The sequence below is a fragment of the Ctenocephalides felis genome, unplaced genomic scaffold (genome assembly GCF_003426905.1).
Source record: "Ctenocephalides felis isolate EL2017-DRISC unplaced genomic scaffold, ASM342690v1 CF-g0.4_SCAFFOLD_03571, whole genome shotgun sequence".
Taxonomy (NCBI): domain Eukaryota; kingdom Metazoa; phylum Arthropoda; class Insecta; order Siphonaptera; family Pulicidae; genus Ctenocephalides; species Ctenocephalides felis.
The window spans coordinates 39,147,775-39,174,811 of NW_020539725.1; the positions used below are offsets into that span (position 1 = coordinate 39,147,775).

At 28.3% G+C, this 27,037-nt stretch overlaps 1 protein-coding gene across 1 annotated transcript in view; it reads right to left on the reverse strand.

Annotated features, from left to right (window-relative positions):
- Positions 1-7,380: 7,380 nt before the first annotated feature.
- Positions 7,381-27,037, reverse strand: part of LOC113386902 (voltage-dependent calcium channel type A subunit alpha-1) — a 155,835-nt gene continuing 136,178 nt past the window's right edge. The window contains 7 exon segments of the mRNA XM_026624658.1: positions 7,381-8,106; positions 11,904-12,257; positions 14,386-14,584; positions 14,873-15,027; positions 18,435-18,824; positions 22,113-22,309; positions 23,738-23,856. Of these exon segments, the coding sequence (XP_026480443.1) occupies positions 11,950-12,257; positions 14,386-14,584; positions 14,873-15,027; positions 18,435-18,824; positions 22,113-22,309; positions 23,738-23,856 (1,368 nt within the window). The 3' untranslated portion in view covers positions 7,381-8,106; positions 11,904-11,949.

Below are 27,037 nucleotides of genomic sequence, written 5' to 3' on the forward strand. Positions count from 1 at the left end.
AAAACACAAAGGGAAACAGATCGATAGTTCCTTCCACAGGTCAGTGCCCCACTTCGCGGTGGTCGGGCGGGCGCGCATGTGCGCGGCGTCGCGGCTCTTCGGAGACTGAATTGCGAATGCGGTTGGAAGTTGCGCGACTGGCTGCCTTTTGTCAATTCGGAATTCACACGATAGTTTATAACAGAAATTGTCAGAGATTTTTAATCAAGGGCCGCATTATACAAGTTTAGTTCTTAGTTGGATAGGCCGTGTTGAAGATTATGATTCGTTATAAAAACCATTAGCTAAAAGATTGAAAAATCTTCTCGAATATAACACACAATTTTGATAGTGGTGCTTGGCACCGTACCTTAAGGGGGTATTCTAGTGTAGAGCGATGAAGTTTAGGTCATTTTCAAAGTGTCGTAAAAGAAAGCAATGAATGTTTTTACTATCCATTTTACCACTTTTACCACTTGTTTATTAATATTATTAAAGTACAAAACAAAAATTAAAAAATAAAAAAGTTGAAAATTGTAAAAACTGGCAGCTGATCAAGTGGGAGGTCTCAAAAAATTGGCACCTCAGTCTTGACATGATTTCAGCCCTCCTAGCATTCGGAAATGCAAAAAATAAAAATATTATTAATCTACAATGTTGTCGCAATCGCCCGAACTAGCGATGAGTAAAAATTTTTTTTTTTACAAATTGGCGACTGTTTAAAAAAAAGTGTTTTTTTTACTATTTTTTTTTTGAGTTTCTCGTATTTTTTAAAAATAGTAAAAATTGGAATTTGGGGATAATCCTAGTTCGGGCTATAGATAGGTCTATAAACAAGACTCTCTGAACATTTCAAGTGAGTCGATCGATTAAAACTCGAGAAATCGTGTTCTGAGAAAAACGCATTTAAAGTTTTGCGTGAAGCCAAACCAGTATGGAGACCGAGTCAGTAAAATGCCTATATCTCCGAAAATATTTCAAATTTTCAAAAACTTTTTCGTACCCATATTCTTAGATAGTTAAACTTTGAGAATATGACATAAAAAATTTGATTTTTTTGAATTTCTACACTAGAATACCCCCTTAAGGCAAATTGCTGGAACTTTCCGCAACGTAATTTAAAATTTTAAAAGCTTTAAATTTTTCTGAAAATTTTTATTTTTATCTTAAGTTATAGTAATCGCAAAAAATCGAAAACTAGTGGTATATGGCATCGTGCCTTAAGGCAAACTGCTCGAACTTCCTGTACCTATAATTATTTTTTTTAAAGAAGATAATTTTTTTTTAAACTTAAGAAATAGATTTTTGAGAAATTTTAAATTGATGAAAAAATTGACTTTTTTCGAAAAAAAACTTGAAAAAAGTTTTTTCATTTTGAATTCTTTTGAAAATTTTAAACTTTCAAAGCAATCGCACTGCTTTAGCTGCATAGAGACGCAATATCGAAGCGCGTAAGCGCTGCGTCGCTGTCTAACGGACAAACGATGTTACGGAACCCATAGAAATGTAAACAAAATTGATACACATTATTAAAATCTCCATAAAATATCTGATAATTTGATGTGCATATGTCTAATCATCATTTTGGACCGCCAAATGGAATGGACCAGAACTATTTTGAATTATAAATTTATAATCTAAAGGCTCTAGTAATAACACTATTAAAAATATAATATATATTAATAATTATATACAATATAATATATTAATAATGAAATATAATACTAAATAGTTAAGCAACTTCTCGCATAGTTTTATTGTATATAGTATATTTTTTATGATCCCAGCCAATATTCTTGTCCATCAACAAATAACGGTATTATAATCACAATAAAGAAAATGATAAAGATGAGACAACAAAACAAAGTTCACACATAATCAGTAACCAGAACCATATTACGTAGTATGCTGATTATAAAATGAAGTGGACTGTGTGGTATTGCATTTTACAAAAATTTGCTAGCAATTTCTAATTATCAAACAATAAATAAACTAGTGGTGTATGGGATCGTGCCTTAAGGCAAATTGCTGGAAATACCCGTACCGTAACGAGATGTTTGAGTAATAAATGTTTGCAAAGAGATTATTATAACAAGTGTAATATTATCTAATATTTATAAGAATTATATAATCAAAATTTCGAAGTTAAAATTATTTATATAAAGTTTATAAGTGAGCTTTAGAACTTTAGCCAGAATTAATAATAAAATCTGAATTATTTTCAACATACAAAACATTTTAAATTTTTAATTATTATTTTTTCAAAATCACTTGTTTCATCAACACAAGCAAAACTGCCATTTTTTACATTTAGCTCCGTATCTTCGAAATAGCTGGACCTGACTTTGCAAAAAAACTAATTACCCGTTCTTCCAATAATTGCAAATTAAATGCTTTTTGGTTTTATACAAGTTCATTTCAGCTATTTTTATAACGTGGTAATAGCTAAAGGTAACTTGAACCCTTCAAGGAGAGTTGGTCTTAACTGACTTTTTACCATTCTAATATTAGAAACATTTTGAAATCGTCTTTGTTTCATATCGATACTAAAGTATTTCTAGCGTTTGATACTTATTAGGTATATGTTTAGCTCCTAAATATACTGACGGAATTAATAGTCTCTTTTAGAGTACGGATCAATCTACTTATACAGCCAAATTTTTGGCAAAACAAAAATTTGCTGAAAATTATGTAAAATTATGTATCTGAAAGAAATCAGAAGAACTTAAAAGCAATGAAAGTCGTACGAAAAACAATTCATCAATTTTTTTATAATCAAAGCTTAATATATTCATATGGAAAGTACTTATGGCTTGTACAAACGTCTTTTTATAATGATAATACTAAATATTCTATATAATATTTTCTCTTGAAGCTCTAACAATTCCAAACTCATAGCATCTGTCCCCTAATAAATAATCTGGATTTCAATAACGGTGACATTTCGCGAATATGATACAATAATTACTATATATAGATTTAACTTAATAATAAATATTAAAACTGTTAACATAGCTAAAATTCATACATCGATTTAAAATCATTCAAAATTCAATAACTCTTTAACAATATATACGCTTTTAAAATATTTGTTACATAGAAATTTGAATCGCCTGAAATTTATATGACTAAACTTACTGTCTAATGTATTAATAAATAAGTAAAACATTTCTAAACAACGCCGATATTTTTAAATCAAACACTTTTTACAAACATTTTATGCGATAATCAGTATTGGCAATAAAATCAAAATGATGAAAACGGTTGAATTGTTATAAATTCATATAGAAAAGTTATTTAAAATTTATAATTCAATTACTAGATGAAAAGTGTTTTGAAAGATGGAAAGAATACATTTTCATTTTATTCAACCACTGATTATGAATTATTAATAGTAACAACTTCTAAATAATTTTATAATGAAAAATAATTAACTAATTGTGTACATCCAGTTGTAAAGGGGACCATTTTTTGTAGTGACTCACATTTAATATGTCTTATACGCCATAAAATTTCAGAAAGTAAAACTTAGTACATAATAAAAAAATGGCTTATATGACATATCAACAGAGTTCACGCGCCCGCCTAATGCTTTTGTTACCTCACTATTTCGCGCCCAATTAAAGGAAAATTGCATTTGTTAGTAATCGGTAGTAATAAATTTATCATACAAATTTTGACAATGAAGGTAATGTTTTTTTCTCAAAACATCAACAATCTATGGCGGATTGTTGTTTTTGCCCAACCTAATTATTTTCACCTTACTTTTAATATGCCAAACAATAGATTTTCAAAAATTATGGTATCATTATAGTGTAATATTATCACAGAAAAAATGTATTTACATTTTCTTAAGGAGGATATTTATATATATTAAATTTAATATTTTTAATAATTTCTTAACCATGATGCGCAATTAATGAAATGATGTATATTTTTAATGTTGGGTTGATGTGGCGAACATGTGGCTTAGATAAGTTATACTTGAGTTTGCTTTGAGGACTCGAATTTAGAGTAGAACATAATATTATCTCAATAAATTTACATACATTAATAAACGTATATATATATATATATATATATATATATATATATATATACAGGGTATTCCAGACCGTAACGCCGAGCCGAAACAAAGTGATTGTATTGACCTTAACAGTCATGAAAAAAATTAGAACAAAATATCTCATGTTGTTTAGAAATTATGAGTTTTTACGTGCAACTTAGAGCTTTGATAAAATTATCACCATAAATCAGCTATTGAGGTTAATTTTTACTAATTTTGTTCATTTAAACTTTGGAACCGAGAATAACATTTTTAGTATCACAGTCAAAAACAATAACACAATCGCTCCAAACTTTTAAGAATTAAGACTTTTTGTTAAACTATAAAATTAATTTTTTTCAATCGGAAGATTTTGAAAAGCCCTTTTTTAAAAAAATGTACTAAAATGTGTTGGCAAGTTGCATAAGAAGTTGGAGCATTTAATCAGGATTATGAAAGGTGAAATATTATTATTATTTTATTATTGAAAACTTCGAGTATAAAAATTAAAACCTAAAAATAACACGATAACGGCTAAGGCATTTTGCTCACGTTCAGTTCAAACGGTTTTATCTATCACATTGAAGCTTGCACGTATAATAAACATTTGAACTGATTGTGAGTAAAATGCATTAGCAAAAATTATGTACATAATTTATTTTCCTTTTTTTGTTCCTTACAGTCAAGATGAATACTATTACCCCATTTTTACTTGTTAAGATCTGGGAAACCATGTATATTTATATTAAATTTAAAATTGGATTAGTAAATAGTTACCTAATTTTTAACTGATATGAAAGTATTACTACTACAATAACTCAGTTATTATTAAAAATATTTACAATTTTTATAAAAAATTAGTATCTATTGACTTTAAACGAACTTTTTAGAAAAACTCATTAAAAACAGCTGTTATGATCTTAATATATAAATTTTTCGAATATAGTAAAAATTTGTATAAACTGTGAGATAATATTTGTTCTACTCCAATGTTCTGTCAACTCGAGAACGCTTAAGTCTAAGATGAACAAGGTTTTCATTTTTATGCGCACTTCCTTGATAATTCTAAATATATAAGGTCAATAGAGATACGGCGAAGGCGTCTGAAGTGTACGCATTAATTTATTAAACACTTCTTTTTACATCATACAATTCTATTTAAATGGACTTTTCTAGCGGCTGCGATTCCAAATTTTCATTTTTACATATTTGATTGATATATGAAATGCAATCAATCCTGCTTAATTACTTTTTTGCTTAAATTTCATCTATCAAGTTGCAGAATGTCTCTGGGCATACATACAATTTGAAAAATCGGGATAAAAATTAATTAATATGAACGTACGTCGATCACGTTTATAAATATACATGTACATTTACCTATATCACCGCTTTATATTTATAAAAATGTTTTTTCATTTGCAAATGTTGCATATACAATAAGTTTTATAGTTTTTTTTTAAATTTTTGCAACAAAATTATATAATTATTTATTTTTATAGTGAAAAATGCGTTTAAAAAGTTCATATTATTATTTTGTTCATAAAACGGATAAGATATATTTATTACAATAAGGGGACTTAATGTGCTTCATGCATTTTAATATATTTAATTTGATTTGATTTATTAACGAACAAAATATTTGTTTGCGAATGCAGTACACTTCGATGTTTTTTTGAATTACTATTTATAGTGGATTAATAAATGATTTTTTTTTACTTATTTACTTTTTTGTATTATTATATTAATATATAAAAATGAATGCAAATATCTAGTCTACTGCGTGGTTTCCTAATTATCAATTTTTAACTAGATATTTTCATTTATTCATTTTAAAATTTGATTGAATAAATACTGCAATTATGATTTTTATATTATATGTATACAATCAAAAAGTCGTATATAATTTGATTACTTCGAATATTTCGTAATCAAATTATAGTAGTAAAGAAAATCATCGATGAAATGACTTATATACATTGTTTAAATTAGTGCCCCGAATATTTATATTAAATGTTCTATTTTAAGATATACTTATGTTCATTAGAAATATGTGAACGTGACCTTAAACATATTGAATAAAAGTAACTATTTTGATCCTATTTCTTATATTTAAATACATATAAATTATGAGTAATGTACTAAACAGCAATATAAAAGGAACCAAAATTAATTTACCGAATTTAATTAAAAGTAAATCCCGTATTGATGTATCTAATAAATATTAAGAAATATTTTTTTGTAAAAAACAATGTATATTTATTTCATCAATGATGCAGTTCTAATAATAATAGGCAATGGCAGTACGTGTATTTTAAATATTAATAAGTTCTTTGACGAGTTATAATTTGTGTGCAAGTAGATGAGCAGATCATACTTGCAAACAAATATATTTAAACCCATTTTAGTATATTTATAATACATGATTTCATTTAAATTTAATTGATTTACGCATCCTGAATGTGGTAGAAATTGATTGGGAATTCGTATAGTTGCTATTTTACAAACTTTTCTTTATCATGGCATATATTAATACATATAGCACTTAGCCACTGAGAAATTTCATTTATTAATAATTACTATTAAGAATTCCATATTATGTGAGGAATTTGAAAGCAAAATTACGATTAAACTATATATGGATTACACTATGTATATTTAAAATACGTTTCATACGAAATCGTCTTATAGTTTTTCATGTCTTGAATTTTATATTTCAGTGCATTTTACGGACTTCTGCTACTCGGCACATTTCACTTTAATTTATATCAACAAACTTTTCGAACTGTTTAATTAATCAATTTCAAACTAATACTAGAAATAGTACATCATGCGCAATGCGGGATAAGTTCATCACTTTATAATACAACAGTGGTTCGCACAGAAATATCGCAATAAAATTGTTTATTTTAAATATTAATTTTATATACCTAATCGAATAATACAAAGAATGTGTTATGTATATATCTGCGGGGGTGCATGTTTGTCTGGAGGGAGCTTTTATGTTCATATGGGGTGTCGGTTGAGTCATCTGATACATTTTTGAATACGCAAAAAAACTGGAAATAGTTCATTCCCAGAGGACAATAAAAGTTTTTCTAAATAATTCATAAAATGTTCTAATAATTAACGCTTCAGACGTAAGCAGCAGCGTTTGTAGTAATAATATTTATATCGTGTATTATTTATAGTGAACGTTACTTGTAAATGTGTGTGTTTTTGGACCCTTAATAAACACCGCTCGCTTTAGTTTAATTTTATGTGTCTTTCACAGATTGGCACAGGCTCTCCAAATAATTTCCAATAACAGCAAAAGTTTATTGAAACAGTCACAATGATTCCTTCATATTCTTTGCTTCAGTTCATCCCATATTTATGCAATTTACTTATTATGGCGATAGAGTGTTTGGTAGTGATTCTTGTTTCATCTTGAATTCTATTCATACACAAACAAATATAAAGATAAAATCCCGTGTTCCAAAATCAGTCGCTTATTTAAATTCAATTAGTTAATCAGTAACAAAACATTCCAAACACTAATAATTTTCACAATTTGACCTTTCATATGTCGAATTTCACTCCAAATTTTCGAGAAAAGTACTATTATCCAGGCTTCACTAAATGCGATATAAGAAACTGACGTTGTTATTCTTCTTTTGTCACCTATATTTTATATAAATTTTTTGCGTTGATATCACTGTTCCTGCACGTAGAAAAGACTTGCAACATGTTGTTTCAAATAATATAGCACTAAACAAGTCAGTTGTTCTATAAATAATATAAATACATGCAGAATAAACATCTGCTTGATAGTGTTTTGTTCAATTTTAATCATTGTCGACCATTTTTCTTCCTAGCGCCAGTATTTCTTTCTTTACTCACCCCATGGATGTCTGTATTAATTTGCGTATTAATTTGCCTGATGACGCGTTGCTGCTGATTACTGCTGTTAGCGGTATTGGCGGTGCTGGCAGAGTCCTGCGAATCTTGAGAATTCTGCTGCAGAAGCGGGTAACTCTCCTCACCAGCTTTCCCTCCGACGGACAACGTGATAGTTACGGCGCGACCCGGCGGCGAAGTTACTAAATCAATAGATTCGATATATATATATATATATATATATATATATATATATATATATATATATAATATGTATAACTTAGCGAGAAAGAAATTAAAAATGAAAATTTGTGTCATTTTTTATTGAAAATTCGACGCTCTAAAAAATTTTTGAATATTTATTCATGCTTTTTCCAAAGAAAACTTTAATTGAATTGCGCTCTATCAAAAAGATAATATTAAGAGCTAAAACTTTCAGAATTTTTTTTATCAATTTGGAACCATTTGAGCCCTTGGGAGCAAGGAAATTCAAAAATGTCTATATTAAGAACCACACAAATATATATATATATATATATATATATATATATATATATATGTATGTATTTTGAGTGGATAAATAGATATTAATTTGGAAATATGAACAAACAACACTCTTTTTTGCGTACTCGAACGCAGAAGACAGTATATTGAATGACTTGTAACGAATAACACATTTTAGGTTTTCATATTTTAAATTTTAAATTAAATTATGATGAGACAAACCTAGTCTCGAAACGTTTGTAAAAATTATTATTTAATAAATTAGTGCAAAAATTAGTGTTGTTTGTTCATATTTCCAAATATATATATATATATATATATATATATATATATATATATATATAGGGTAGGGCGGGCACAGAGGTCTAATTTAACTTTTAGCAATTATACTGCAAAAACCAAACCATATACATCAAAATTAGTAACACGTATCAAACATACAACTATATAGCTATGTTCAGTATAAGTTTCGGCTATTTCATCATCTTACAAATATGTTTCTTTGCAATTTTCAAAAAGCTGTTCTTGGTCCTTCTCACTTCATAGGTAGAATAAAAAGAAATAGCCAGGTGGCAAAAAGATCCACCATTTTATTTTTAATTTTGAAAAGATTTCATAGAGTAAACAACAATTAAAAATTATAATCTAAATATGTATTTTTAAACATAATAAATAAAAAATTTCACCAACTCTTACTACTTTATGAAACTTGCTTTGGTAGTATGTATAATTTATTATATAATCAGGCGCATTGTTCATTGTTCTCATTGTTTATAAATGAGATAAATATATCTGAAATACTCATTTAATTTTTTGTAAAGACCGCACTGCATACAAGTCTATTTGTCCAAATAATTCATCATTAAAGTTGAAGTACCTATTAATGTAATTTATCTCTGGACAAATTGTTTTGTTTTGAACTTGTTTTATATTTTTATTTAATATTATCTTATTGTTTACACATCGCAGGTGGTTCTTTTCACCCCAAACTCATGTAAGCTATTTTAAAGCTAATAAAAAAAATCTAACTTAAAAATAATAATACTAATAAAACAATTAAATAACGTAAAAATTATATTCAGATGTCGTAAACTGAACAGCCGTACTAAACAAAAAGAACGAAAATATACTAACAACGAAAAATGATACTATGATTAAGAAATTGACAACGCGGCTTTTTAATTTCTGACTGCAATGTCGCCTGATTCAATGGCTGGTTACACATAGTTTTTTCTTTACTTTCAAATAATACCGTAAACTAAACAACCGTACTAAACAGGGGCGTGCTTTGGCGGGGCCCCGTATCAAAATTTGTTTGGGGGCCCCCTCAAGAAGAAATTTTTTTTTCACAAAATATAGAAATACTTTTATATATCTATAATTTTAACAAAATTAACTTTTAATAAATTAAATTTTAACAAAATATAGAAATACTTTTATATATCTATAATTTTAAAAGAATATTTATTTATCATTCTAATTATTTATCTATCTAATTTTCTCTAATTTTCTGAATTTTTCATAAATGTTTCCAGATGTATTTTCACTCACCTTAACTTTTTTTTTGAAAAAACTGACTTATTTAGTGTGGTAGATATACAGATTTGGTAGACATTTATGTCTTAAAGTATTTACGTAATTTTTAATTAGTTTTAATTTAAAAAAAAATTAGCAGTTGCGATTTTAACTGTAAATTGTAATGGATGCAAGCCTATTGCATCCATCATTGTACCTTAATGAAATACATTTCTTAGATTTATGTATTCAAACCTATTTCTTGAACTATCAATTGGTCATGATCATATGAGATATTTTACAATATTTCTTTACAGTAATTCAGTCGACAGTTTTCCGGAAACGTTTATTAATTCTCGATTTCAAAAAGACAAATGTTACTACTTACGCTGCAAAGATTTTCAAATCTCTGTTTGGTTTGCGAAATTAACCCTTTCGACTCGGATGCCGCCACTCCGGCGGCAAGATACGTTTTATCGTTCCACTCGGATGCCGCCGGCGGCAAATCGTGTCGTCGCGAACTAAACGTATAACATGTGATTTTTTCTCATACTTATGAAGTTAATTTACTATTAAGTTTATTTATTGATTAATTTATAATTATTTTTATAAATAAATGTGATAAGATTAATTTAATAGCTCATAACCACCATTATTTTTTAGATATAAATGCTACTCGAGATTTTATTTTATATATCATTTATATGTACAATGTAATGTATTATACATATGCATACTATACATACATACACACAAAAGTATATTATATATATAGAAAAAATAATAGTATTATTGGGGTTGTTCTTAATATGGGCACGATAGCCGTATCTATTCTCCAAAAATATTGTTTTTTTAATTTTTAATATTTAGTTTTTATTCAAAATATATTTGATATAATTTTGACATGGTTTTTATCATATTCTTAATTTTTTTTCAAATTTTCTGTTTTTTATCATATTAACTGTATTTAAAAGCAATATTACCACATTTTGAAAAAATCCGATACAAAAAAAAATCCGAGTTGAGAGATATGCATAGCACTGTAATATACCGAGCGCAGCGCACCGTCGAGCAGTCAGGCTCCCGAGTGGAAAGTGTTAATATATCCAAACAGCAATAGTATACATTGAAATATAATTTCGGGTCTAAAATTCTCTCATCTTGTGATAATAACGCTTCATTAACTTTTGTATTTTGTTATTTAAAATAGTCATTGCAATCCATCTTTAACAACCTATTTCAATAAATTTTCATATGGTAATTCGCACAGCCTATTCAAAAGATTACTTATTAAAATACTAGTTTTTTGTAAGTCATTACTGGCGTGTTGTAAAGTTTCAGAACAAAAACTCATATTTTTAAACAGTGAAGAAAGAAATCTGAAAATGATTTAGTTGATCATATTTATCAAAATCTAACTATTAAACTGACGCGTCATGCAGACAATTCAAGTAGTAACAATAACAAACAAAAAACGATATAAATGTAAATATAAAAATTCGAAATTCCAATTTTTGATGAAGATAATGTATAATCTGAATTAGTTTTATAGATTTGTTAGCTTATCGAATGTGGAAAAGCTTTACTAACTGAGTTGTTTGCTAGAGCTTGCAGAAATATTGCAGTAGAAATAAATTCTTCTTTCTGTCCCCTTGTCTCGGGGACCCCGTATTTTTGATACGGCGGTAGTTACGCCCCTGGTACTAAACAAAAAGACTAACAACGAAAAAATATACTATGATTGAAATGACAATGCGGCCTATTAACCCTTAATTCCAAAGTCGCCTGATTCAATGGCTAGCTATATACACATAGTTTTTTCTCTACTTTCAAATAATATTGTTAAAAAATTCTACACTTCACATGTTTTTGGGATAATGATGGTGGACGTTTTTACCCTATGACCATTAAGCCGCGCTCTACCCTGTTTACGCATTTATCGAAAAATACATAGTTAAATATTATAAATAAATTTTGCAACCTGTGTTTAAATATTGACGTGTCCCCTCGTCGACGGGGGCATTGTGCTAGCACCAGTCCTCGTCGTCGCTGTCAGAGTGTCTTCGAGTTCGCATGCCATGGTGCCTCGCCGAAGCCCTCGGCGTTGTGGTGGACGCGTATCCATTAGGAACAGGCGAAGGTACCGATCGACCGCCAGCGGTTGACAGGCCGCCGCCTCGGCCAAGCGCGACCGCAGCTTCGAAGGATAGCGGCGGCACGGTTGAAGGAGGCCCGAGTAAGGACCCTGGTATTGGTTCGCATTCGAGAAGCATTCGCTCTCGCTCGCGAATCTCACGGTCTATGTGCCGCTCTCGGTCCAAGGAACGGTCTCGTACTAGGAAGAATATTTAGGAATCAGAGATAGAAGACATGAAAATTGTAATTGGAGTAGTTGTAAGTAGCATTTTGCCTTGAGGCCAATTGCATACGCTTTCCGATACAGATATATAATCAACTTAAGGGCCACACCTAGTGTGACAACCCAAAAAAAGATTATTTATGGGAATTAAAATAACAAAAAATCTAGTGAATTCATCTATTTAAAATGTTGAGGGTATATTTATACATGTTTTGAGAATACACAGTAAAATTTTTGAAATAAAATATTAAATATTTTTGAAATGACACGCAATCTCCGGCGGAGAAAAAAAATTCTCCACTGCTGGAGTGATTGCAGCCTTCTCCGTTGATAAAACATAAAAAAATTCTCGTTAAACTAGAATATATTGTGTGTACGATATATTCTAGTCTCGGGCAAACAAAAAAAATCCAAAAATAGACAAAATGGCGGCATGTCGAAAGAAAAGTTATATTTTTTCGCAAAATTTTGATAGTTTTTGACCTGCCAAAAATCGATTTTTGATCAGATCAAAAAATCGGAGAGGAGATGCAAAAAAAATGCGATCGGATCATTTTTCCCCAAGTAATCACTCTAGCAAATTCGAAAAATACTGTTTTGAGAAAACCGCGTTTAAAAATAAAATGGTCGTTATACTATTGGTCATTTAAAAGAGTACATATACTCTTTTAAATGACTGTAATTTAAAAACTATTTGAGATATCGATTTAAAAATTCAGTACGTTATTTTTCAAGGTATAACCTATCGAAATATAGAAAAATTCAAAATTTTTCGGGAAGTTAAAAATAAATGATCCGTAAAATCTTTAACTCATTTAGGTGCCCAAAATTTAGAACGAACTGGGGGATTTTAGTTGCATACTCTAGATATATAGTGTATTAGTATTATTATTAGTATATACTGTTATTAATATGTAGAGAAGAAATAATATCTTTCAAATTCTTTCAAAAGAGCATAGAATGATCAACGAATAAAATACTTGAGATCTTGAAAAAAATCATTACAAATGAAGAGGTTATTATTAATTCCGAACTCATACATATTAAATTTGATATGAAAATTGAGTATGTGAGATTTTAAAATGCGAGAACGATTATTATTTCTATATTGAATGATTTATTTATTATTATAAAATAATCAATTTTCGCTCGAACATTATGTAATAAAAAAAAGATAGGCAAATTTAGTGTGATTTGACACAGTTGTTTAATTTTATGAATAGTAAATATTTTTTTTAATTAGTAGAACAAAGAAATAATATGCTCTAGATTTAAAAAATAATTTTAAAATAATTAATCGTTATTTCTGCATCATTTTCACGTATAAAAATTTAGATATTTTTATGTTCACTATCATAAGGAAAGAGTTAGAATAAATAAACTAATGCATTTTTAAATAATAAACGTAACTTTTAATTTATTAAAAAAAACAATGTCGATTTTATTTCTAAAGACAATTAAACAAAAGCCGGAGTATTTTCTATTCCGAGGAGCAATTTTTTTAATCCATTAATTTCAAATATTTTAATTATTTTTTTGCTTTATAAAATATGATTTCTAAAAGCTAAAGACGTCTATCGATTCGTTATTTAGAATTGTCCTTTGTTTACTCACAAAATTTTCCAAAAAGAAAAATATTCTCTCACTTGCAACTAGATTTCATCGTTTTTTAAGCCTGATATAATAATTCTAGAAATTTTGTTCTTTTATTAGTGGCTTCTAGAGATGTAATTTTTTTAAAAGTTCGAGCAGAAGAAGTCATTTCTTCAAGAAGAAGTTACACTGATCTAAACATATAAAATTAATATTAAATTTATATACACGATATAAAATTCTAAATTATTATATATATATGGGGATAAAAGATAACACAGAGCCTTTCTGGAAACCATAACAGATTGATAAGATTCCAGATGTTATCGAATCGATATGATTCCTATCAAACTTTGTCTATATTGGCTACATTTTACATTTATACAGTGAAAACCGATTTTTTTTTGCTGAAAGCCGGTGTTCGAATTCACAATTTTCGTCAGAAAGCCGGTTTTTGAAAGCCGTTAAACCCTAGTAATAATGATTACAATATTGCTTATGGTTCTCTCACCGATCGCTCCTCTAGCTTCTCGTTCCCGTTCAATAATCTCGCGTTCAATATCCGAAGTATCCGTTGCACCTCGAATATTGATATCCAATATTTCGCGATCTCTCATATGTATATTGACATCTCTGCCAGTTCTATGTGACACGTAGTCGCGAGAGTGTTGAGCAGGTAAAGAATGCACGCTGTGTGGTGTCATATGTTGCTGAAAATAACAATTTAATATAAATATTATAGTATAATATCAACATATTTATTAAACAGCATATATTGATATAATTCCTACTGTTTTCAATGTAAAAAATGAGCGTTTTTAAAATGTGGCTATAATATAGGGGAGACTGGGTACGGTTGTGCCAGGGTATGATTGTGATAGTCGTTATAATATAACTATACTGATTTTGAGAAAAGGTTGGTGAAAAACAATTATAAGTATTTAAAAAAATTACTCATAATAAATCGATATTCAAATATATATCAATTTACTACTTACATGCGTCGGACTGGCATTTAGTTTTGGAAAATTGATATTAGATCCTTTGAGCTGCAAAGTTGATGGCTTGCTCGGCGTTGGTGGAAGTCTTCTACCTCTCCTGGTCATTAATACTGGATAACTATTCTGTACGTGCGAAGGTGTAATTGGGCCTCCTATAATGTTCACATAACCAATCGTTAGGAATATATGATATAAGAAATATAATAGATTTATACAAGTTTAGCATAGTTAAATCTGTTATAAATAATGATACATTCAATCTCTATAGTTGAATGACAGGCAAATGGAAATGCATTACTCTAATGATATCATATAAAAATATTGAAGTATCACTCACGGTTCGAACACAATTTTGAAATATCACGCGTGAGGTGAATAATTCACCTTTCAGCCTAAATTGATATCCTGTTTACTATATTATAATACAATATTTAAATATAATCAACAAATAAAACCTCATGCATTTAACGCTAACCATCAATTATTATAAATTACGTTAGCAAAAAGTTCATCAATTTAAATAATTTATACAATGTTATATCGGTAAAACTTTGAACAAAGTGTTACTCAAAATATATAATATAATGCAACTTCTCTGTCGTATAATATTAATAATTTTAATCGTGAGTTATTCATATTACTGTATATAGTTCATATGTATTATAAAATTTCATCTTAACATACAATACAACGAAAATGCTTGTACTCTCGATAATAATTTAGTCTAAAAATCGATTGTAAATCAAACAAACTATTACAAGAAATATGAAAAACTGCTCCTTTTTTTAATTTTTAACACCAATATCTACAACACCGATCATGCTAATAAATCTAGAATTGAAATATTTTATTCATGCTTTAAGTTCATGCCATAAAATGATGTATGATGAATTTCAGATAAACTAAAAAAAAACAGAATTCATTCTGCAACATAGGTTTAAATTAAAAACTTATAAATAAACCATTTAAATTGTGCATATGTGTTGGTAATGCATTCAACGTTTGAGAAGTAATTGTCTAATGTTCATTTAACTTAGACAAGTCAGTTTCAACCATTTTCGAGACAAAAGAAGCTAATCAGAGGTTGGTGTACATTTTTCACCTCTATGAAAATAAGAAAAATTTCTAAAGTTGACTTCCACAAAAAATGCTTTCAAGTCAAAAAAATTATATGCAACCGTAGCAGTCATAAAATTATAGTTGGAAAACTTTCAAGCAAAATAAATACAAGTTTATCATCATTATTATTTACGAATCACTCTAATTTCATGCCATAATTTATTTATAGATCGTTATAAATAAAATGACTATCAGGTAAATGGAATAGAATGGGGAACCAGAATTGTATCCTCAAAAATCAGTAATATGAATCTATAATATCTATACATGTGTAATTTGATTTTTAGAGGAATAATTGATTAGGTATCCCATCAGATTCACACTAAATACTTATATTAGTTACAAATTCGATTACAGTAATATATTACAGTAAATTATTTAAAGTTCATGAAAATGTTTCTCAGTTTCAATTCTAGTATCAATTTTGATTTATTACTCTTAGAATATTATCCATTTTATAAAATGGTATTACATATAGAAACTAAGAAAGTTAATTAAATTGTTAAGAAAATCAGTACATTTTTTGACGGAGTTTTTTTAAATATTAAATAATATAATGAAATAATAAACAATTTTAAAGTAAATTAAATTAATAAATGTGAGGATCTCAAAAAATTCTATATTTAATATAGTTTTGTGAGCTTCAAAAATCAATCGCTATTATAAAAAGTATATTACAATTAACTCAATAGCAAATTATTTACCGCATTTTTCCAAAAAAAAAAAATATATATATATCTGACATATGTTTGAGCATAAGTACGAGAATATCATAAAAAAACGACATACTTTTAGAAGCATATCCGTCGAACATGATAAGTTTAAGGCTATTAGAATGACATGAGCATGGTAACAAAGTGAAAGCTCCAATAATATGTTTGTGTGTACTTGAACTTTATTGAAATGACACAATAAAACTTTTGCTGGTCATCTATTTATGAAAGTATTTCTTGAATAAAGTATGAGCTAGAATCATACAGGTTTCTAAACATCAACAAAAAATCAAGCAACCAGCTTTGCTGCGTAGAAAATAATACCGGTGGTGGTAATGAAGAATTGGATCCAAAATGTGAGTGCGTTTTAGTACAATAGAAAGGAGCATGAGCATTGCCTGACTTAAGGAGCACAACTAGTGTGAAATTTTCAAAAAATCGAATTTTAAATTTTTCCATATTTCGATAGGTTATACCTTTAAAAATAACATACCAAAATTTTAAATTGATATCTTAACTAGTTTTTGAGTTACAGCCATTTAAAGAGTATATACGTATATCGTATAGTATATAGTAGAACGATCATTTAATCTTTAAACGCGTTTTTCTCGAAACAGCATTTTCCGAATTTGCTGCAGCGATTACTCAAAAACAAATGATCCGATCACTAACCAATTTTTTTACATGTTCTTTATATAGTTCTCCGTAAAATGAACTATCGATTTTTTGATCGGTCCAAAAATCGAACTTCGGCAGTCCAAAAACGACCGAAATTGTGAGTAAAATTCGACTTTTTTTAAAAAACGCCGCCATTTTGTTAATTTTTGATTTTTTTTCTTTATTGTAGTTCATTTTGCAGACAATAATATCTAGTTTAACGAGAATTTTTTTTTTAAATTTCATCCACGTAGACGGCCGGAATCACTGCAGCAGTGAAGGGCCTTTTTTTGCCGCGCCGTTGGAAATCGACGATAACTTAAAAAATATCTAATTTTTTTCTTCAAAAATTTCACTATGTATTCTTAAAACATGTATAAATATATTACTAAAATTTTGAAATGATTGATATAGTAGATTTGTTAATATAAATTCCCAAAAATCACCTCTTTTTTAGACGGTTACACTAGTTGTACCCCTTGAGTTGCGATTTCATTTGCCCAAAGCTCGAATTACCATAAATGTTTAAACATTAAATATATTTATTTAAAATATGAGGTCACTACAATTTGATATAAAAATCAAATAATGACGATATATATCATTTCAGCAGCAAGAATTGAAGTTAATAAAGAACATGATGACTCAAAGACAGTAGCAACCATGGGAAAGTTTAGCTTGGAAAATCAAGTAGAATATTTTAGTGATGTTATGACGAGTAAAAGATCTTGAATTTCAAGAAATCAAGTTAATAAAGAACATACTGACTCAAACACAGTAGCAACCATGGGGAAGTTTATCTCGGAAAATCAAGTAGAATATTTTAGTGATGTATTGACGAATGAAAGATCTTGAATTTTTTAGTACCCACAATCGTTATTTTATTTTCTTATATATTCATCCAGAATATGCTCCGTAGTGTACGTCGATTTTTATACTAGTATTAGATTTGATATCTTTCAGACACAGATAGCACTTCGTATTCAATCTCCATATACTGCTAGCTTGCAAAATATTCTTCTAATATAAATTTCCTATTATATTATATTATAAGTGTGAGGTTGGTTTACCAATCGCGTCAACCGCAGGCGCCTGATATTTGTCGCCTGGATAACGTCTCAAGGAAGGGCTCGGGGAACGTGATCTTTGACCGAGGCTGGTTGTTCCGTATCCGTTCCTATGAGCCTGAATGGGCTGGTGCCTTTCTGCATGCCTGTGCGCTTGTTGATGGTTTCGGTAACTGTGTCTGTGATGGTAATGTCTGGTATCGGCGTCGTAATATTTGTCTCGATAGTACTGATTATAGTACTGGTCAGTCGTTCGAGGTCTTTGATATTGATACGGAACCGTGTATTCGCCGTGTTGGTTACGAGCAGATCGATGTTGGCTTTGATGATGATTGTTAGTGTAGTAGGTTGGTGATGGTGAACGTGCAGGACTCGTGGACGCTGACCATGTGCCTGGGGAAATTGGGAAACAGGGGTTGACGTGCATTCAGATTGGATTTGGAAAATGATACGATCCATTATTTACAAAACAGCGGATATATATATATATATATATATATATATTTCTGTTACATATATGCTATATTCAATAAAATAAAAAATATAAGGCACATATCGTCGATGAACTTGCTACGTGTTACTAAAAAATAAAAAAAATCTTTAACGAACCACATAAAAATATTAATGTTTAAATTTATTTGAACTTTTTTAATAGTTATATGTTTTACCGACATCATATATATTTAACCTTTCTAAACAAAAATCAATTTATCTTTGTTATTGCCTCACTCAAAGTTTGGACAAGCCTCCAATAGTATCATGAAATCAATAGCAATAGCCTACACCCTAATTACTAAATATGGTGAAAATTAAACTCACAGGCCAAGCTCATTTCAAAATAAATGCTAAAATACAGTTATTTTCGTGTTATTTTTTCATTTTAAACTATTCAACATATGTGAAACGAACAGCAGACTACAGAGTGAAAATTTATAAATTGCTTCAGAAATCTTAATAATTTGAAAAAAAAAGTTCAATATATTTTTCACAGTAAAAGAAATTTGTTTAGAAAAATAAACAGTCACAAGTTATCTCGAATTATATTCGATGGCATTCGATGCACTATTTTTCACATTTTATTGTAATTTCATTTAAAAAGCCACAAGGTTACACCTTGCATCTTTTCATGTAAACGTCTTCGACTGATTTTTTTTTCTTTTGGTTAATTTAAAACAATCATATAGAATATGAAATTATGAAAATAAGACCTTTATATTTGATACAAAATACCCTAAATTATCACGTGACGATGCTATAAAATTAAACAGATTCAAGTCATAAGAATTTTGCATACCTGCTGATGTAGTTCGATCTTTTAGTTCAGTAACAAAAATAGAAAAAATAATAAAAATATTATAAACTTCAATTATAATTAGTTTCAATTATAAATAGAATATATATGCTCTTCTAATATTTTATAACACTTAATTTTATTAATTAATAATTAATAGTACCTATTGCATGGTTAATAATATAGAGAATACCCAAGAAACTAAAATATCTTATTAAGTAAGCTGGTATGATAACAAATTAGAAAGCAAAATTCTATAAATTAAATTCTATATAGAAGTTTGCGTCTAACGAAATGTAATTTCTTCAAAATACAATAAAATATTATTTTCTAACAATAAGTGCACACAGTGTTAAATCGAATGGCACCAAACAAAATTATATATACAATATGATAAATATGTATAATTGTATATTATACATGTTTATCATAATTTATAAAAAAACATAAGATATAATTGTAATTATATCGAATTAAGTGCCAAACATACATATGCCAAAGTGAGCACATATTTCCTATAATATTTTTCACTAGAAAGCATTGATTGAATATATATTAAAAATATTAAATTTAGACACATATTGCTGATACTACCCAGTATAAAATATAATAAAATAAAATTAGTAAATTAATTTTTCAATTATGGGAATAGATGATCGCTTAGACACATTTTACTAATAAATATGTATATTACAACGTATGTGTTTTTAGTTAATTTTTTTTTATAATTATTTTTATAAAAATTCGATGTTTTTGTCATACTGTCTATGATTTATGGCAGTTGCGTAAGTGACGTAAAAAGCATTAACAACAACATATTCAGTGGCAGCAAATTATATGTTATCTAAATACGAAGCATAATAATTTAAAACATGAATTTCAGCACTAATTTTCTGCCACTGTCTACTGTTAACATAAATTTCTAAACAACTATTAAACAATAATCATCATTTGGTTACTTAGATTGTTCATTGAATTTGATAAATCCAAACAGATTAATAATTGAATGGTTAAGAAACCAAATGAAGGTTTAAATTAGTCGATTATGATTTGAATGCTTTTCTGTTATGAAATAACTAAATAATGAAACATTTATATCAGATTATGAACTATATGATCATGAAATATCGAAGTTGGTTAGCTTTACTACTTAACTAATATATTTTTTATGATAGAGGCATTAAAACTCTAATCAGATAATTAGGATTTTAAGTTTTTGTTAGAAAATATAATATTCAATAAAATTTATTTAGAATACTGCAGCCGTATCATAATTTATTTCCAAAGTATGATATAGTAGGTACTTCTTCTTGGTACTATTGAACAAATGTCAATTTTTAAAATAAACGAAATTTTTATATTTGAGAGAATCAAGAATATTATGTTGATAACCTTTTAATATGATAACGATAACTTGATTATATACTACTGTTCCTATCTTGAAAGTTCGACATCATAGTCACCAGATTTTATAGTAACATACAAAAACATTAAAATTACATTTGGCTGCGTTGGAATAAAAAAACTTTGATGCAAAAAATCAATTATCAGCTATCACATCAATTTTTTTTCTCTTTGTTTGAAAACGCTTTGTATATTCTTGTACTAATTTTAAGATTTTGTATCATAATTAAGGTGGCCATACGTCACGGTTTGGCCGGGACAGTCATGGATATCCACCTTGTGTCCCGGGTTTTTTAAAAGCAATATTTATTCCAAATTTAGATCTTTTGTTGCGAATTGTCCCGGAATCAAAATTAATTTTCGCAATTAATTGATAATAAAAATACAACAATTAATTGATAATAAAATACAACTAATCAAAAATGAACAAGAAAATTACTGAAAACAAAATTCCAAAAGTGGGTTAAATAGCTACTCATATCATTATGTTCTATATTTTGTTATCAATTTTACGAGAATTGTGAAAACAAGCGAGTAATTATGAAAAAAATTAAATATTTTGTTTTACAAGACTCAAAAGCAAAAAAAAGATATTGATCAAACAATATGAGATATTATAATATTATATTATATTATGTTATAGAAGAGAACAATATAATCGAATAATAAAGCTCTTGCTGAAAGTCCGCAGTTCTGATAAAAACAATTTATTCAGTTAAAAATACTGAATTATTTAATAGTATTTGTAATTTAAATCATATGTAAATTACTAGGCAAAAAGTCACTTCTACCCCCTCCCCAACCGTCCAGGATTTACATAACAAAAAATTTCTGTCCCGGTGCCGACTTAACAAAATATGGCCACCTTAATCATAATATACTTGATAATAATTGCTATTGCTTTGGGAAACCGATGTAATGAATTAATAAGTAAAATCGACACATAATTTGGCTCTTTCTAAACAAATATTTAACACAGAACTTACCCCTGACTCGACTGTAAGGGTAGTGCCCAGGCGTGTATTGTGCGTACCGCCCTGCAGGACCTCGATCGTGCTTCACGATCTCGACTACATTCGAGACCGTGTCCGAGAAGCCGATGTCGTGATGATATTGATAATGGGCACCAGAACCATGTCTTCTCCTTGGTGAAGGTGTCCGCACCAAAGGCGATGGACCACGTCTAAAATTAATATTGTTAATTTAATTATGTTGGATTGAATTATGGCTAAAAAGTTAAAGTTGCAAACTTTAACCCTTTCGCTACAAGTGTCGTCCATAGACGACATCCAATCGACTACTTGTGTTGTGTGTAGGCTTTTGCTTCTCAATTTATTACTATAAGTTAACTATTAAGAACTCTAGTTTATTGTAATTTTTAGTTCATCAAAAGCGTGATATTTAATTTTTTTTAGCACATTTCTATTGATAATAAAAAAATCTTGAAATATATCGTTGTGCCAGTGCAGGTCAATAGCGTTACTGAGCGTAAAATACTCGTGTAGCAAAAAGGTTAATACAAAGAAATTAGAAAATATATAATCGATGCTAACTTAATTCATAATATGTGTCCAATGAATAATTACTGAGATATCACTTAATATAAAATACAAAAAAATATTATAACTGTTTGATTGCCTATAGCTACTTAGATTATCAGAAATGTATCATCAATTGGGATGATTATTGATTAAAGTGATAGTTTATTGAACTCTTTACTCTGGTTGTTGTTCAAGAACACAATCTAATCTAGTTGAAAGAAGCATTTAGTCTCAACGAAAGTTTCCGAAATGTGTAAGAATTGACTTAATCAATCCAAATTGAAATTTAGATATTTAGATAAAATTCCCAACTGTTTATTTCAAAAATAAAGTATTCGCTTTCATTTAAATCTAAACATTGCAATTTCAAATGAAATCTTTTCAAACACATCTAAATTAACTGTAATTATATTAATTATATTGCACAGACACGTACCTTAAAATTGTAGCTCATTCTTTTAAATTAATAAATTGATAATGTTTGACTTATCACAAAAGCAACTTTTGATACAAATTTTGACTATAATATTTTCTCAAACTTTGATGAATTTTTAACATTAAACTATTTATCGTAAGGCCGCAATTTTTTAGTATGTTTTATAAGACCATGATATCTATTCCAAAAAAGGTTAATAAAAATCTGCTATTTACAAAGAAAAGGCTTGGCTGATCGTCGCGCGAAATTGATAAACGCTAGTCCTCATCGAGATGCATCGAATGGCTTTTAAATTTTTGAAATCGGCCTAGCCGTTTTTGAGAAAACGCCGATTTACGACAAAAAATCTGTTCACATACGTACACACACATATACCCTTTCCTTTTAATTTGGTCTCATTCGATTCAGATTGGCTTGAAACGTCGAGAAAACATAAAATTAGCGAATCGGATTTTTTGATGAAAACAAACTTCTCCTTCGGGAAGTTAAAAAAGTTAAATCTGAAAAATACTTATATTTAACATATAAATATATATTTATTGCACGTATTAAACCCATTCCCTTTATTTTAAGAATAGAACCAAAACTAATATAATATTATATTAAATCTTAAATTTGTTTTTGAAACAAATACCTCAAACTTGGGGATCTTCTATGACCATTCTGGTAGGCACTAGGTGGCTGCAAACGTGTGTCATCAGCCAAAGACTCCATAGATGGTTGTCTCGAACCAACGTCTTGCAACTCCAAAACCTGAACGATAATCATGGTTTAGAAATGTATATTTTCATATTTTTCAATTAATACTATATGAGTATATACAGCATTCAACTTTTATCTTATTCGAGCGATAAAAATAACAGCCAAAAGCAATTTCATAGCAACGGTATATATTTTATACAAATTATAAGCAAAAAATGTAAACCCAGATTATTGTAGAAAAATCAATGATTTACATATTTTAGTTAAATTCGTTGTAATGGAAATATATATTTAATGGTGCTGTTACTTTTATATTTTCATCGACCATGTAGGTTATTTCTAAAGTCCTTTAGGTTCCTTATTTTTCGCAAATTAATTGTAATTTAGATTCGAAGTTATTTATCATGATGTCCCATAAATCGCAAGCATGCATCTATATTATATCTAACATGCAACAAGCCAAGTACGAAAAAAATAGGATTAATTCATGCATAATTCAAAAATAAAATTCTCATGTTTGTTAGGTACTGAACTTACCATCAAAACCTAAAATAACAAAACACATCAAAGATAATTAGGATTTATAATTACATTAGGCACAATTAATTATACAATATTCCACTATATCTGATTTTATCATCTATATCAATATTATCATGATTTATATCAGTAAAAATAAAAAAAAACTACTACACTATATATTAAATGTTTGATTTGTAGAAACGATCTAGTTTGATCAATTTAGACTAAAAAAATTCGATATATTATATTATAATTAGAATCAATATTTGTGTTTGGTTACTGAAAATGTTCAAGAAGGTTTACTATTTATCTACGATATTTTCACGATTTTATAACTGAGGTTCTACTTGGCTCCACAAACTTATTTTTCGAAAGGCTAAAATTATTTCACAAAGTAGCCAAATATGAAATAAAGTTTCATTTGTTTTATTTATTAAGAAAATTGTTTGAATGCACTCAAAACTTGCTTAAAAAATTGAAAGTAAATTTTACAGATCTTCATACAAGTTTTAACTAATATTAAAAGAAATCTGTAAGGTAACTGATAAATTAAAATTATTGAATCTGTAAATTAAAAACATCAAGTTAATAATTAACAAATATATAAATCAATTGCTTTGTTTACAATCCAGGAAAACGTCATTCCATATTTGAATACTTTGTTTCAGTATCAAAAATTATTCATTTATGTTACAACTATATTTTTGATTATTAATATCTAAAACTTTACTATATATACGAACATTTGTGTAATTATCATCTCTACACGTACTACAGGACAACATTTATACACTTCATCATGTATTAAATTTTTTGTGTTGCAAATTTATCATTTTTTGAAACCAATTATTTTTAATTATAAACGCACGTTAATTGAAATTGATTACGGAACAGATAACGTTATTTTATATTATATTAATATTAGGGTATATTAATTATTACTTTCAGATTAAAATGTAAGTATTGTTGACTTAACATACATATGTTGACTTAAGCCGCGGTCATGCTCACATTGTCCTAATAGATTATCAAGTCTATTATAAATTTATATTTCTCAAAACTTCATTAAACCATTTTTAATGCAAAATAAATATATATATTTAAATATGAAATATGTATGTAAAAGCATTTCTCAAAAAAGTCTATGTTAATAAACTAGAATTATCATCGATTGCTAAAATTTCTTTTGTTTAGTTTATTATTAGTGCTATGTATTTTTTTTAAGCAACAATAAGAAAAATATATGTTTAAAATTTTTTGATTTTTAAATTTGTTAACGAACAACGTGTGACCGAAGCTCTAATGCGAGTTTGTCTATGACACAATTTTAAAAAAAAATCATAAAATACAATTTTGGTTTCAAAATCATACATCAATTATATGCCAATAATTCACTGAAGCAATAATTAATAGAAGCATTTAGGGAAACATCGAACGTTGAACTTTACCGAACGCAAAGCATCCTTCACCTTTTTCCCTCCTCTGAAAAAAATTAGAAAAATATATGAGTAACAGTAATAAGAAAGAGGAACTAAATAAATAATAATTTTGTGAACAATCTTTACTAGCTACGTAATTTTAAAAATTTAGTAACTAATCATTTTAGAAATCTCATGTATTAGGAAACATGAATTGGATATATGTAATTTGTTGCCAAAAGTTATGCCAAAATCGGAATACTTTGCAAAGATAAAGAATTAGGACAGCAAAATTCAACTTTGGAAAATGCTGATAAAGGTATACATATAAGTATAAAAAACAAAATTTTAATTGATAATTATAAAAATTATCAAGAACAGTCCTAATGAGTTTGGTTTCAATAAGCTAGTTTACAGCAAGTGAAGTAAGTTAGTAAAAAGTTCTTGATTGAAGAGCTATCAGTAGCAAATCCTTCCACTTTAAAAGACCTATACTGTATTTTATTTTTGACCTGAGAATTGTTTCATTTAGTGAATATCCATCAAGACAAAACTGTGGAAAACCTTTGTTGTAATTTTAAAATAATATTTCTCTATGCTTATCTCACCTGAATGATCGCCTCGCGGTGCCTCTTCTGACCAAGGCCGTCAAAGAATTGACATGTTCATCAGATTCCCTCCTGTCCTCATCTCGATGATTATTATCCCTCTTAGGAGTCATCAAAGGCTGCTCCATAGATAAAGATCCGGCCCTGGATCCCTCTGCGGGCCAACCAGCGTGCCCAGCAGCCATGTCCAGTAAACAATTGAAGAACGAGGCTTTCTGCACACGACCGGCGATGCAAAGTCGGATGGATTTCGTTTTGTTTTGTTTTAATTTGATTTTGTGTTCAATGTGTTAAATACAAAAGCACCGTGCGATAATATAGCAAACCACTATTTTATGAAATTAAGTAATATAAAAGGTCCGAAACAAAGTTTAAAGCATGATTGTGAAAAAAAATGTTACTTGTATACATTGGAATCATATCGAGATCAAAATGGTATTTACGCTATGCAATGACAAACATAAAATGATTCCTTTATATAAAAGTATCAAATTAGGGTGTTTATAAAATTCATCTTCAAATCACTTTAGATATATTTTTTATATTTAGCAATAATACACAAAGAATACAGTTAAAAGATCTGAGCCTTTTCCACCCAAGATGGTAATGTTAACGATGCCACTATGATGGTCACATAGTTTTACTATGTCATGAAATATTTTGGTCACATAGTTTTAATATGTC